We start from the raw sequence: 15,955 nt of genomic DNA, 5'->3' as shown, positions 1-15,955 counted from the left end.
ATGACCGATTAAGGCATCGCTTACGTAACAGCGATGACTGATCTCTGTCGCGTGCTAACTCGCCTGACCTCAGGCTGAGGACAAATCTGTTTATCTGTGTTTTTTTTTGCATAAGTCGTCGACGTAGTATGCCCTTTTTTAATGCAACATCAAGGACCGGCTCTCAGCCGCGTGCAGCCCCTTGAAGGATGCTCTGCTCCATTTCGCTCTCTATAAAAAAAGATGGTAATTCGAATTCGAGAAGAGTTTTCGGGGCATGTCTTGGAATTTCAATAGAGTGTAGTTGAATTGTGTCTTATTCTCCGAATGTCTTATTAATAGATGGACATGTCTTACCTAAAAGTCAGCTCTGCTTATTCTAATTTGCTGCTCCTCACATGTCAAAGAACAAAGACGCGTGCGGAAAATCAATTTGCAAATTTGGCGCGAAAAGGCTGGTCTAAGAGAGGGAAGTCTCGAACTTGAGTGAGAACTTCGAGATTTATACAGAGTCATTGAAAGGAGAAAAACGAACCGTTGTTGAAATAAGTGAGATCTGTGCGAGCTTTATATAGGGGTTTAGTAATTTCCGAACACCTTGTGAATTTGCAACAATATTCCTATTGTATATGCAGTGTGCACCACTCCTGATACTCTTGTTTTCTCTTTTACATTTATTATATCCTACTATTTTTGTTATCTGTACTGTTTGATAGACAAATATACTTGAACTTTGCAGATATAAAGTTTTAAATTATACTCAGTTTTGTGCAGCTAGTGAGATGGACATGCGTAAATGTTATTTCCGCCAATCAGTTATAAAATAACTTAATTCCATAAACATCTCCAGTAACAACAGGCTAATCCAACACACGCTGCAGTTGTGCAACTTGTGCTCGGAAGAACCACGCCTCATACACGCCCCTAAATAGACCTTATGGTCCTTTGCATTCAACAAGTGTATGTCTCTGCCATCGGCTCTTATACGTGCAGTATCCCCATACGTTCAAACCATATGGAGCTATTCAAACCATTCTTGTTTAGCTCAGACTCGTACACTATTTCTCTGACCTACATGTACAGTACGGCGCCTCACGAAAGAAATAGGCCTACATGCCACCTAGTAGACATTTTCTTTAATATTATTATTTGTCAATATACGTCATGTCTAAACATCGATATTTAGAACCATGTTTGCTATGGATTCTTTTTCTACCAAGCCTTGTATATACTTTGAGTACAAAACGTCCGAATGTAGTAATTTTTTATGCTGATGATCTGGGCTATGGTGATATTGAGCCGTACGGACATCCAACTTCTTCTACGCCAAACCTTCGGCGACTAGCAGCAGACGGATTGGTTCTAACACAATTTTACTCTGCTGCCGCAGTGTGTAGTCCATCAAGGTTGGTATAATTCGACAGTTCAACCTAAAACGCGGAAGTAGGAAATTTATTTTAAATCATAGAGCTATTACATGTTTGAATTCTTCGAACATGATATACAAGGGTTAAACCAAATCATAAATACAAGGGTCAAACCAAATTATAACACACGCTCATGGTCCTTCATGGTATGTTATTCGTCGCCCTCGGATTATATGGACGATTTTATTATTTGTATAATTAACTCCATTTAGAATTTTGTCAATACCGAACATCAAAATAGATTTTCTGCTTGGTTACAACAACAGAGCTAGATCTCGGTAATCGGGATGCTAATCTGTAATTGCATTACTTGTCATATACCTACTGCAATCCTTGACAAATTTCAACAAAATGATGAAAATAATTTATTGAATGCGGAGCTTTTGTTTCCGAGGTAAGTGACCACTAAGGCTCCTATACCTGTTTTGTCATCCATGAATATCCTTTTACAATCGATAACATTCATTGCATATTTTTCACCATGTTAACGGTCCTATTTGCAACTTTTTCTACCATAAACTCTCTTCAGTCAATTAACCTAATTGCCCAAAGTTCCTGCTAGGAAATAAACCTTGGTATAAACATTTGAAACACTTGTCAAAGAAGAAAGTACAGTTGTATCAAATAATCGAAACTACCTTAAAACCCCTTCTGAGGGCCATAGAGATAATACGCATTTGGGAAATATGTCTATGAAAGAAAAAAAAATACTACAACCATTTGTACCAAAATGTAACTTGTCTAAAGCATGGGAATATTTAACATGTTGGGTAAAACTAGAAGATCAAATTATAGGCTTTTGATAATAATGGAATCACCTTTCAGGATGCAGGATGCAACTCAATCATTAATGTGGCTCCTCTTTCCATATCAGAAAACAAGATCAATTTGCTTCCATGATATTGCCTTCAAATAATCCAAGAACCCCTATTTGATTTATTTTTGTACTCCAACATTCTGAAATAACTGACATTACGAGCAAACTAAGTAGATGAATTAAATAAGAAAATAAAACGCATAAATGAATTAAACAAAATAAATGGATTTAGCAATTATCAACCGATCTCATTATTGCCCTTATTTAAAAAAAATATTAGAATGATGTATTTCTAACGATATTTTAAATTTTATAAACAAACATAGCATAACGTATTTCAATCAATTTGGATTTAGACCACAACATTCAACTTTTATCCAGTGCTACTGGTAACAAACCATACGCGGATCCAGGGGGGGCAAGGGCCCCGGCCACCCCCCCCTATTGGCGGAGCAAAAAAAGGGGGAGAAAAAAAAGAAAAAAAGGGAAAAGAGAGGAGAAAAAAGGGGAAACATGAGAGGAAGACGAGTGAATAAAATAAGATGAGCTAGGGTAGACTTAAAAAATAATTAAGAAAATCTTTCATGTCACCATAAACAATTTTATATATCAAGTTTGGAAGTCACTATACAAACATACTTCATCTCAGAGATCGAACTTTCATTATTTTGTGTGATTTACAAATTGATTTTTTTAAGTGCTCTGTAAAAATGTCAGTTTTATGGTCTGAATATTAATATAATAATATTTTCTGATAGCGCTGCGTGCTTGCAAATTTGGTTTATCAGGTACCTGTTATTTTCGTGTATTCCATAAAGTTTTCAAAATATCCCTTTTCAGGTCTGATTGTCAAAACGTGTCAGCTAGCGCTTTAAGCTCGCATTTTGATGGGCGAGTTATGTATGTCTCAATATTGATTATACAACAAACTACTCAAAATCCCTTAACATGATAGTGTATACAAAATTTAGGCTCGCAATTTGCACTCGCATTAATGGTTAATAACATATTAACTGATGTATCCTAGTTATAATAAAAAAGTGCTTTAAATGTCCAGTTTTTAGGCCATCATATCATCAGATTTTGCGCCCTCATTAGGCATTAATGAATAAGATATCCATTTAATGATTGTATTGTCCCTTTTGTTTCATTTTGCGCTTAGCAAGAGGAATGGGAAGACAGACTTCATTTTCATAATTATGATGACATGTCCTAAGGACATTATCATTATCCAGTTTCAGATCACAATATCAAAAATTTTCAGCTCGCGTTTTGTGCTCGCATTATTAATGTAGAAAGATCCCCTATTACTCATTTTTTTTCATGATTTACAAAACATGAATAGAGTGTCTCTTTTTAAGGTCTAAATCTCGATTTTTTTCGGCTCGCGCTTCGCGCTCGGATCAATTATTTAGTTATATAGTCTTGTCAGTCTTGTTCACAATTATAAAAATTGATTAAATATTTCCATTCATTATGCAGAAATGTAAAAAAAAAATCAGCTCGCGCTTCGCACTCACATTTTTAGATTGTTGTAACGTCTTTATGGCTAAGTGGCAGTCATTAACAGGTACCTTTCCGATCAGTTCAAAACGCGTATGAAAATTTTCTGCTCGCGCTTTGCGCTCGCATAATTAATGTAAGGAAGATCCCCAATTACTCATCCATTTCATGATTTACAAAACATGATAAAAGTAGCCCATATTCTGAAGTCGGGTTTACTTAAACTCGGGTTTAAATTTGTGGTTTAAGTATGGACAGCCAATTGTTACATAATCACTAACAGTAGAGATCATACTTCAGCTCATTCGGCTCTCAAATCATTCATAATTGTGTAGGAAGTATAAATAGATGATTGTCTTCACCATTGATGAATCAGGAAAGAGCACAGTTGACATAAGAAACATACAACTTAATACAATTTTTGATACTTTTGGCTTCCCATACTTAAACCTGAGTTTTAGTTAAACCCGACTTCAGAATACGGGCCAGTGTCTCGTTTTTTAGGTCTAAGTCTCGACATTTCCGCTCGCGCTTGCATCAATTTTTTGTTCATATACATTTTCTTTTCAAACTACATAAAGTGCTCAGAATTTCCATTCTTCGGGTAAAAATTTCATACTCTATCGTATTGGGTTAAAAGTGTTACTTTTTCTGAGAGTAAGGATGGATGTGTAGTAATAATACATGATGATAATAATAAATAAATATAAACATTAGTTTGTATAGCTCAGTTTTTATACTGATGTATTCAGCCGCGCTTGTTTAGAGCTCTTTTTACTCATTCCCACAAAGCAAATTTTCTTAAATAAATAGATATGTTTTAATTTTTATTTGAAGAGAGTTAAAATGGAGATCTTATTAAATTGCCAGGCTATTCCATTGTTTGTGAGCAGCAAGTGCAAATGCACCATTACCAAGTGTGACTTTTGCTTTGTGAAATGGGATCTGGAACAATAATTTATCTGTTGAACTTCCCGGGCTTCAACTGTGTGATTGGGTTTAAAGTTGAGTAATTCTGTAATGTAATGTGGGGCTTGACCGATTAATGATTTATATACAATTAACAGAATTTTGAATGAAATTCTATGACGTACAGGTAACCAGTGGAGTTCTCTCAGAAGAGGTGTAGTGGAATTGAACTTTGGGACACGGTAGATAAGTCTTGCATATGAATTTTGGACTCTTTGTAACTTAGAAATAAGACTATCGGGCATTCCAACAGCAAACCATTACATTACAGTCAAGCTTTCTTGTAATCAGAGCATGTGCCACGAGTTTCTTGATCAAAGCATTTGCGAATGCGCCGAAGGTTATACAGGAGATATGTTGGTTTTCATACAGGCTACTTTGCTCTGCAGCTTAAGAGGATCCCAGATATGCAACTATCTGCCATGCGGCCATGAAACAATTACAACATGTTGCATTCCAACAGCAGAAATTTGAATCAACCCTACCTCAAATGGGTAATTATTACAAACCAACATTTATCCCAACAGTCTCTCAAAAACCATTAAGGCGTAGATATAACACTGCATGGGCTTTGGAATTTTTTTGTCCCAAACAATAGATTTTTTTATAATTTCTACCAAAATTCTTTGAGGATTATCTATTTTGAAGTATTCAGAAACTAAGGAACGAAAATCACTGTGGTTAGAGAAAAGAATTGAACAAAAAGGTGCTGAGGGCCAGAAGTGAACAACCAAAGTCTCCCTAGCAGAACGAACCTTCAGATGTTTAAGTACTTGTCCTATACATTCGATAGATGGAATTAACCAATTATTCTCGCTCGACCAATCACATGATAAGGAATCATCATGAGCTGTTAGGGGACACCAATATTTAGAATTGAACTTCTTAATTCTTAAATTAAAAGCGTCCGCAAATCTGTCGACAGTGTGAGGGCCCCACATTTTGTTCAAAAACTCGAAAAATTCATCTGACACACCCCAGTCATCAAAATCAAGGATACGACTTCTGTTCTCTTCCCTGGGAACCCAATTAAAATGAAGACTAATATGATTTTTTTTTACACAACTCAAAAATGTGTAAACTCGAACGTGCAATTCTGCAATCACATTTCCTATATTTATAATCGCATTTACCTCTTTATTGTCACAAAATACCTTGACAGTTTTATGTTTGAAGTGTCATACTGACTTGAGTTCTCTCCAAGTAGAGCGTTAATACCATTTTAAATTCAGTCCAATTTCCATTTTCGTGCCTGCACACTCGGAAATCCAGGCCCTGCAGCTCGATTGACTTCCATCAGAATAGATGATAGTCTGTGGAACAGAATATGCAGAAATAATGATTACATTCATAATATGCAAATTCTTCTTATAGAAGAACTCGGATATGAGATCATCACTATTGATCACGTATGTCTTATCCCAATGTACCCTCCGGATGATTTCTTGATGCATAAATCTTGTTTTCTATTGATTTACTGTGCCAAACACAGGATACAATGAATCAATCTCTGTAGCTGTAACTTCGATCTTTCGTGCTTAAACCTCGGGCAATTCTGCTTGAAATGGATCATGACTCGAGATCCTTCATACTTCTTTCAGTAATCTTTATACAAGATACCTTGCTGTCTTATGTTAATCCTAACCAATCCAAACCCTGGAGTATTATAGAAACAGTGGATAGAAGAAGAAAAAAGAAGAAAAAGAAATGGATAGGTGAGAAAGTGGAAATTTGAGAGAAGAGTAATCTTTTTTTAATGTAGTCCTGTAATGACTGTAAACCAGAAGGGATTGATGAGTTGAAACAGCCTGAGTAGTAGGATGGATGAGGTGCTGGCTTGAGTCGGCGAGTAGAGATGATGAGCAGAAGCAGTAGAGAGACTCGACGTTTCGGGTAGGTTGACTGTCCGTCTTCTGAAGACGGAGAGTTTAGTTTTCCTATTCGAACAAAAAATGATAATGGTAGGTCCTATAAATAATTTTGAAGGAAATTTGTACCGTGTGTATGCAGATCCAGAAACGACAGCAAGAACGATATCTGCCGAAGAGAAATTGGTTCGAATCCGCTGGATTGCACTGCTGGTCCTTTTGCTGGAGCGTGGAATCGTCGACTATTTCGCAGATGTGATGTGTCGGCATGCTAAAGTTGATTCCTTCCTCTGAATGTCATGTGACGTACATTCACCCAATCAGCTGTCAAGGATCTATGTAGGCCTATGTCTTGTATTATGATCTTTACAATATGTTTAACAATCCCCTTTGCTCACAAACCATTCAGAGCTGCATTGCTGACTGGCCGATACCAGATGCGTTCTGGAATTTACCCGGGTGTCTTCAATGTTAAAATGTCTGGAGGTCTTCCACTCAATGAGGTTACTATAGCCGAAATGTTAAAACCGGAAGGGTACAGATCAGCAGCAATAGGAAAGTGGCATCTCGGACTCGGAAACAACTCGATGTATCTTCCACCTAGTCATGGATTCGATGTCTCATTGGGTAAAGGCAATGTTTTTACATTGTAGTTTTGAATAGAACGAAAATACTGCGTTTTTAAATCATTTTGTAGGTGTGATTGAATCAATGCAGAAACCACATCATATTTTAATTTAGGAGGTTGTCGCACTCCCATTTCTCCACTAACAACACCCGAGATTAACGTAATTGTAGATTTTGTCGCTGGCTAACTTATTCTGTGATGTCCAAACGAACTCGACAGATTGGTTGATTCTGTTACGAAAACTAGGTACATGTATCTCTAATGAATCTATTGAACTAAAAATGTGAGATGAGATGAGATTATACCATGTCTTGAGTAAATAAATTGTTTCTTTTGTCGTTTAATTTCATTAGGATTGCCAGCTTCTCCTGCTCAGTGCCGTTGCTCTATTTGCTTTTATCCGAATGTAACCTGTCATTCGGCGCCTTGTGCCGCCAATGAATATACACCTTGTGCACTATTCAATGGTACTAAAATAGTTGAGCAGCCGGTTGATCTGCTGACATTGGATGAAAAATATGTGGCGGAGGGTAGGCATTTCATCAGAGAGAATGTCAAGTCTGAGACACCCTTTTTCCTGTACTATGCTTCACATCATACACACCAACCTCAGTATGCTGGAAAGGAAACATCAGGTACATCATTAAGGGGACGATTCGGAGACTCACTAGCTGCTTTGGATTGGGAGGTTGGGCAGATCTACCAAGAACTGGAGGAAAATGGCATCCTGGATGATACGTTCTTCTTCTTTTCTGCTGACAATGGGTAAGTTCTGGAGATGTTTATAAAGATATGTCTGGTTTAAGTTCACTTCTTCCTTTTTCATCCGTGGAGAGCAGGTCTTGCCGATGGCGTTTTCCATTAACGTCTGTGTCATATTTTAAAATATCAGATTATTTTCACTTATGAGCATACGTGATTGTATATCTTGACCTGTATAGGGGGGCTACACTTTATAACAAATTACCAATTCATTTATCGTCTAGTTTAACGATTCAGTCCTTTAAATCAAATATTCAATTGTATCTCGGTTTTCCATAATGATTTTGCCTGTTGTTGCATTTTTTTTTTTTGGGGGGGGGTGGGTAGTGATTTTTCATTCTTTTCAATGCATTCGATTAAGTTTTGTGTATATTTTGTATATTTGTTTTATATGCATGTATTTATGTTTTTAAGGACCCCATGGGCATGGAGAACAGTGGTATCTTATTGATACTGCTGAAATGGGCCATCCTACATCTGTATGTTATGTTAAATAGATCATGTATATATGTTATCTTTTTATATGGAATAAATACAAACAAACAGAGATTTCACATTTCTTTTACCTTTCCATCATGTAGACCAGCTCTTTATTTAAAAACATTCGGAGGAAACGCAGGACTAATGAAGTGTGGAAAGGGAACAACGTATGAGGGTGGCATGAGGGTACCAGCCATCATACATTGGCCAGGACGAATCACACCGGGTAGATCGTTTGAATTCTCCAGCACCCTTGATATACTTCCAACTATTGCCTCCATAACCAAAGCTAAGCTACCAGCTGTTACTCTGGATGGTTATGATATGTCACCATTTCTGTTTGATGGCATGCACGTAAGTTAACAAAATGAATGTCTGAATATATGGGTCAGTACGATCTGCTCAGTTGGTTAATTATTATGCGTCATTTGCTTCGGTTTTACGGGCATGGACTTTAAACTTCTTTCCTTTTAAGTTGTGCCAGAGTCTGCATTCGTCATCGATCCTGATCAAAACAAAAGAAGAAGATCCAGAAATGCAATGGCCTTCGTATAACCAAAGGCAGAACTCTAATTTGTTCGAAAAGTGTATCTTTACTCATATTTGTGATAATACGTGTGATTGGTCTTGGCATTACATCAATCACAGTATATGATCATTGAAGTATTGCAGTATTGAATGACACTTCTTGCTCAAAATCAAAACTGCTTCACGATCTTTCCAGCAGTCGTTGTAGCGGGTAGCGCGCATTGTGGAAGGGGATTACACAACAATGAACGATTTGACTTCTGGGTTATCTCTTTGAGTATGTTGCTTCGCATTGCAACGCTTTAGAAATGTGAATCATATTTCAAAGTTATCGCGTATCTAGCTTATACTCTTCGTAGGACGACGGGAACGGATCTTTAGAATGGTAGTTGATTTTGGAAGAGACTTTTGGGCCCGTTGTAAAAGACTGTCCTGCAATGCAAGCTGTGTGACATGAGAATTCGTTTACCTTTCTCATCCACAACGGAAACATTTAATCTGTGGTTCGTGTGCAAAAATTTGGTTGCTACTATGGTAACGGTGATATAATTTATGACGAGTTTCCAGAGCCACATTTGGTTCCTCCTAGCCTCTTGTCAAGTCCCTGGCCGCTACTTCCCGAGTGAAGTCAAAGGTCATTACAGTTCACACGTTAGATTGTACCTTCAAGTCTCTCATATGGCAAATAACTTTGCAACACTCACTTTTAACTAAACTTGGACTGTAGAGGAACTTGTTGGACCTGTGTTCGCACGCCGTACGTCCGTCAAAAATGTTGAGGTTCACCTACAAGACCCTTTTATTTTACGACAAATAACTTTGGAACCATTGATCCCTATTAATGAAACTTTTGTCATTGATTTTCGAGGGGTAAACATCACGTTGCAAAATTGTATTGAGGTCACATGGTGCGGTCAAAGGTCAAATGTATTCAAACATTTTAAGTTTACCTGCGAGACTTTCTCACAATCTGTGAAGGAGTAACTTATGGAAACCTTTTTGTTACAGTACCAGTCACAAATGTGTGACTCACTATTAACTGTTTCAACCAGAGAACAATAGATTCAGTCCACTGAATCTATTGCTCTCTGGCTGAAACAGGTAACAGTGAGTCACAGAATTATGACTGGTAGTGTATGTAGACACGGGTGGGTAAAATGCAATCTGGTTATATATCGTACATATCACGGCTATCGCCTTGTTCTTTTAAAGGTCAATTCCACCCCAGAAAAATGTTGATTTGAATAAAAAGAGAAAAATCAAACTAGCATGACGCTGAAAATTTCATCAAAATCGCATGTAAAATAAAACAGTTATGACATTTTAAAGTTTTGCCTATTTTTCACAAAACAGTGATATGCACAATTCAGTGACATGCAAATTGAACAGTCGATGGTGTCCTTCACTCACTATTTCGTTTTTTTTTTATTGTGAACCATAATTAAACGATGCTAGTTCCACGGGTTCGGAGAGGAATTAATCGTTGTTTCACTTGCCAATGAGGAATAAAAAAATTGAATATTTCATATTTGACATGAAATGCAAAATAAATATTGAGTGGATGACGTCATCAGTCTCCTCTTTGCCTACCGACCAAGTGGGTGTTTCATAAGGCTGTTCATAAGTTAAAATGACTTTAAGAACGACTGGTAATCCTTTCTTGTGGAAATAAAATGGTATATTGAATTGGCGATGGTTTATGGTTTAGCATATGAGAAAGGTTCACCAGTCGTTCTTAAAGTTAGTTATTAGTTATTAATTATGAAACGGCTTCCGGATGTGCATATACCTGTTTTGTGAAATTAAGCTAAATTTTGAATTGTCATAACTTCTTATTTTACAACCAATTTTGAAATTTTCAGTGTTATGCTTGTTGGATTTTTCTTTTTTTTATTCAAATCAACTTTTTGTTGGGATGGACTTAACCTTTAAATCATCGAGTGACTTTCGCATGCCTTTGCATTGTTCCAAATAATTGGTTCGTTTGACAAAGCATTATATTGGTCATGTTAATGGTAATTCCTATGTTTATGTTTGAGCAAGACTGGGCGCAAGCGGTGGTCGCCTAAAACATGTCAAACAACAAGTAAAGGCCTAGAGATGAACCCTGGCATGAAATGTATGGAAACCAGTGCACCATTCCCTTTTTGAGTTCCAACTTAACCATTCTGTCAATCTTATTTTATCTTTATGCAGAGTATTAGAGAATCTTTTTTCTATTATCCCCCGACCGTGAGCACTAAATACAAATCATTTGCAGTAAGGTACAGGCAGTACAAAGTCGTATTTTATACTGAAGGATCTTATCTCTCCAATAATAAGAACAAGGATGTTGACTGTCGAGGTAATATATAATACTATTCTTTTAGCTTCGATTTCTGAACGTCAAGTCCGCCATCAAAAAATGTTGATTTGATCATGGACCTTGTAGCAGGTCCAGGATTTGATTGAATGAAATTTGAAAATAAATTAGAATTGAATAATTCTGGAAATACCACCAAAACTGGACGTCAGCCAGGAGTCGTAGAACGGGAATGGCTGGAATCTCCTCAAGAAATTGCGGCAATCGCTCTCACCCTCTTCACTTTTCATGATTGAGTGCATCCTCCTCAACATCCACTACGACACTCCTCCACTCGCTTCTTCTTACTCCTAGTCCAGATATGACGTTGATATAGTGAAACTATCTTTCCCGAAGCATACGTAGAGGGACTGACTCCCAGAATCCCCCACTCAGTGCCAATCCTCTTCATTCGCCCAACGTCCAATCTGAATTAGCTTCTTCTATGTCCCCTCCTATTTTGGGCCCAAAACTTTACTCAACACAAGCCCGCTATGCCTCTTTAGTACTTTCACAACAGACCCCATTTGTCTTCGCCACCCGGTCCAATGCTTCTTCCTTACCCAACAGTTCTTTTAGCCCATCACCTTCGCTTAACGCATTACTTTCTCCATTACCCTCTTCCAAATTACTCCCCCCCCCCCATCCCACTCTCCAGCGCTTTTGTCTTTCCAAGATTACTTTCAGACCCTTACTCTAATACTCCCAATGATAACTTCCATTTTCAAATTCCTCCTTTATTTCATGTCCTTAGTCCCTCCATTGTTTCGCTCATGAAAACCAAGTCATCAGCATCTAACATTTCTCTTCTCAAACTTCATCTTCAGCCCGCCGGAATAATCATTGTAACGCACTCATATAATGGTCCGACAGTCTTTCCTGTTTTCATTTCTCAAATTGCCTTTCCCACTTCCTCACGACCAATCCTTCCAAATTGCCCTTCCATCACATCACCCTCAGTATTATAAAGATTTGCAAACAATTGCTTAATGCAAATGGCAATAGAGACATTGTCTCATTTATCAGGAAGCAATGAGTGCTTCTTTCATATTTGAATTCATCGCAAACCGATATATTACGGTGCCCTGAGCTCATTCTCATTCGTGTTCATGATTCTCTCCATACATTCTTTCAAAACCTCTACCTCTAATTAATAAACCTTTCTATAACCTCCTCTTCACATATCTTCACCTCAAAATGGCTTTCACACGTTCCAATTTCTTGAATTATCGTATACATCTTGTTCAGATTCTTTTTCGGACGTTCAGCTCGCTTAACCTGTCCTGAGGCCCTCCTTGCCTCCGCAACTGCTTTCTTTGCTCGCTTCTTCAACATGTTCAACCTCATTAAACGAAATATAAAGCATCTGACACTTTCTTTTAGAGATGTACAACACTAGCAGTATTCACTTAAGCCTAGCGTTAAGCATGCGCTTAAAAATTTTCCCCTATAATTGGAGCTTGAATTCGTAGATTTTCCTCCTTTTGTTTTAATACATTAAAAAATCCACCTGTGGGATGGACTTGACCAGTCAACCGATCGAGTAATGATGCCAATGACACTTTGAAATATATATTGTCTGAAATGCGAAATAAAACATGAACTTGCTATCCTAATTTGTGATTTGGCGCGTCTTAATGGTGATTTTCAATTCTATTATACTGAGAATAGTACTTCCCTTTTAAGAATATCCAAAATATCAACATGATCAATGGTTTACTATATCATATATGTTGATGTATCAATAATATTGAAGGTTTGGAGCAGGGCGGTTTATATCCAGAGTCATTTTGTTGCCCATGATATCCATTAGGACAGTCATATTGTTATTATAAGTACTTCTTCGCCGATTAAAATAGTAAAGTTAGTTAGGTCAATTGTTTATGAAATATTTTTATCGTTAATATCTATCTCTTATTTCAGAATCTGCCAAACTTACCTATCACGATCCCCCAATGCTGTTTGATCTTGAACAAGACCCATCGGAGAATTACAACCTGTCCGTCAAACTTTCTCCTGAAAAAGACATCGTCCAAAAGGTTACAGAGATGAGAACAGACTTTGATGCTAGAATGGTATTTGCAGAGTCTCAAATGCGGAGGCCAAAGGATGATAATCTGATGCCGTGTTGCAATCGAGGATGTATCCCTTTCCCAACATGCTGTCACTGCACTGGTAACACTCATCGTGAGGGACGATGGGCGACACTTTATCCAGTTTGATGGCATCAAGGAACACCCAAGACAGTGTCTGCTTTCAGAATCATCTAACGAAATAGTGCGCATTTTCAGAATGTTTAGATTTGATTCCGATCACACTAACTGGACGGGTCAATATACGACCATGAAACCATAACCGAAATCATATCTCCTTAGTGGATTTCAAATGAACTATTTCCATTTCTTACGTAACAGCAGTCATTTTAGACTCCATTTTTTGGAAGCCATCTTGAATTTTTCGACATACTGTACCACTGACGATCCTGGTAAACTAATTTCATGACTTTTAAAACCATGGTTTAGACATCAAAACCATATGCCCTTGACGGATAATACATGAAATACGTCAATTTGTAAAGAACAACAGCTATTTTATACTCATTTTTTAAAGCCACAGTAGAATTTCGGACATGCTTTACCACCGACTGTCTTTGTAACTTTTCCGAATGTATTATTTGACATTTTAAACCATGGTTTAGATACACAAATCATATTCCTGGATATTGAACATAACTATGTTGGGTTTTTTAAAGTAATAATAATCTTAGACTCCATTTTTTGGAAGCCATCTTCATTTTTTAACATACCGGACCACTGACTGTCCCTGTTGTCCCAATGTAAAATTTGACCCTTGAAACCAGTGGTTTAGACACCAATAATCATATCTCCCAGATGTATATGAATGAATATGTATGTCCATTTTAAACTCCATTCTAAACATCTTTGGAAGCCATCCTAGCCTACGTCAGCAATTTTGGGCGCCATTTTGGATTTTTCTGGTACCCGAAAGTGATTATATTCACTCTAACTTGTATAATAAAAATTATTATACCCCTGGACCGTGGAATTTCAATCGAAATAGGATTCTATGGTGGATAATGAGTAAGTTATATCAATTTTCAGTGAATGGCGGCCATCTTGGACGCCATCTTGAAAATGAGTACTTTCCCGGATGCGGATTTTGATAGATTTTAAGTATGTTATTCCTGAGGTCAAATATGGCCAGAAACAGTTGAAAACCTTTTGTTGCAATTTGTTCCAGGTCAAACCGTATATTGACGAACTTGAATAAAATTATAATATTGAATTCTCTCCAAGTTCAGCCTCAGGTGTTCTATTTTGAATCGGCTGAATTTCTTGGCTATTCATTTTGACAATTTACAAATCAAAATGAGGCGAAAAGAATTATATTGTACATACTGTTTATTGGTTAGCCTACATGTTGTATACTTCAATTTAGGAAGTATATATATATTTAGTACATATAAAATACTAATATATATTATGAATATACGATATAGCAATAATTGTCTACTTCAGTCAAACTCACTGAAATAAAGTCAATGTTATTACGTTAACCTTATAAGTAAAAAAAATGTGTTGATATAAATGTTTTAGATTTATATTTGTTATACAACTTATACTATTTTATTTTTCTTTTCTAGAATATATTTCAACTGATAAAAGGAGAAAGCAATCTCAACGAAATAGTTGATTATGATAAATGAAGAACTATATATCAAACAAGCCTTAACTATTGAACAATGCGAAAGTTAAAGTATTATTAAGTTTCGTAGTTTTCACAAATGGTTATAAAGGATATGCATGTGAGAGATTCGAAGGTGTCATACATTCACGATTTCTTTTTATTTTATGAAATAATTTGTTTTCTTTTAGGTTTAATGTAAAATAATGTTCTCCTGAATTCAAACGAATTTGAAAGGGTTGTTATTTAATGTGATTTGTCCGAAGGTGTTATTATTGTCAAATCTAAAAAAAAAAGAATATGATATTAATGAATATTTAAAAACAAACTACAAAATTAGTACATAGACTGCGGCATCAAAGGCTCTTCCTTTTGCATGTCATAAGCTTTTTGCATAGCTCTTTTTTTTTAAACAAGCGACACTTTGACATATTGTTTCTTGTGATTTTTCTCTTTTATATCCACGTTCGTCTTATTTTCATTTTTATTTCATTTTTTTTTTTGGGGGGGGGGTATTTTTTGTATCACATTTTGCATTTGCTTATATTTTTGTGTAGAGATATTGAATAAAGATTATATCAGAAACTAACCGAATTAAGTATATCAAATGTCATTTAGTTTATATCTAATGAGGAAGAATGTAGATGTGGCGCCATAACCAAGCAAACGTGAATATTGATGTTGAGAAACTGACCGCCCAAATACTGTCAAGTGAATGTGGTAATATATAGGGTCAAACCATGAACAGGATTTAAACACCGTGTACAATAATAAGTTATGACAAACTTATTTAGCTTGCGTCAAATAATGCATGATAAAGATGCACGTATCAATAATAGTGAGCAAAAGCGAACCAAAGATGATAACGAAAATGATAAGTCATAAGACAGTAGGAGATGTAGAGGTAGAGAGGGAGAGAGAGAGAGAGAGCAAATAAGATAGAATGGC

General features: G+C 36.5%; 1 protein-coding gene across 1 annotated transcript; it reads left to right on the top strand.

Annotated features, from left to right (window-relative positions):
• Positions 1 to 965: 965 nt before the first annotated feature.
• On the top strand, positions 966 to 15,596 carry LOC121411099 (arylsulfatase A-like). The gene is made up of 6 exons (XM_041603622.1): positions 966 to 1,385; positions 6,973 to 7,190; positions 7,545 to 7,956; positions 8,535 to 8,787; positions 11,158 to 11,305; positions 13,226 to 15,596. Exons 1-6 carry the CDS (start codon positions 1,144 to 1,146, stop codon positions 13,522 to 13,524), a joined length of 1,572 nt encoding a protein of 523 aa, XP_041459556.1. The 5' UTR covers positions 966 to 1,143; the 3' UTR covers positions 13,525 to 15,596.
• The last annotated feature ends 359 nt before the right edge of the window (positions 15,597 to 15,955 follow it).

The sequence above is a fragment of the Lytechinus variegatus genome, chromosome 3, assembly GCF_018143015.1.
Source record: "Lytechinus variegatus isolate NC3 chromosome 3, Lvar_3.0, whole genome shotgun sequence".
Classification (NCBI taxonomy): Eukaryota; Metazoa; Echinodermata; class Echinoidea; order Temnopleuroida; family Toxopneustidae; genus Lytechinus; species Lytechinus variegatus.
The sequence above is the reverse complement of the archived record's forward strand: the minus strand, read 5'-3'. Positions and strand labels throughout refer to the sequence as shown.

Excerpts from the sequence above, each read along its gene's own strand:
- LOC121411099 (XM_041603622.1), top strand. The coding sequence starts at position 1,144 with ATGTCTAAACATCGATATTTAGAACCATGTTTGCTATGGATTCTTTTT. Across the intron at positions 1,386-6,972 it reads GCAGTGTGTAGTCCATCAAG|AGCTGCATTGCTGACTGGCC; the intron begins GTTGGTATAATT and ends CAAACCATTCAG. Across the intron at positions 7,957-8,534 it reads TTCTTTTCTGCTGACAATGG|ACCAGCTCTTTATTTAAAAA; the intron begins GTAAGTTCTGGA and ends TCCATCATGTAG.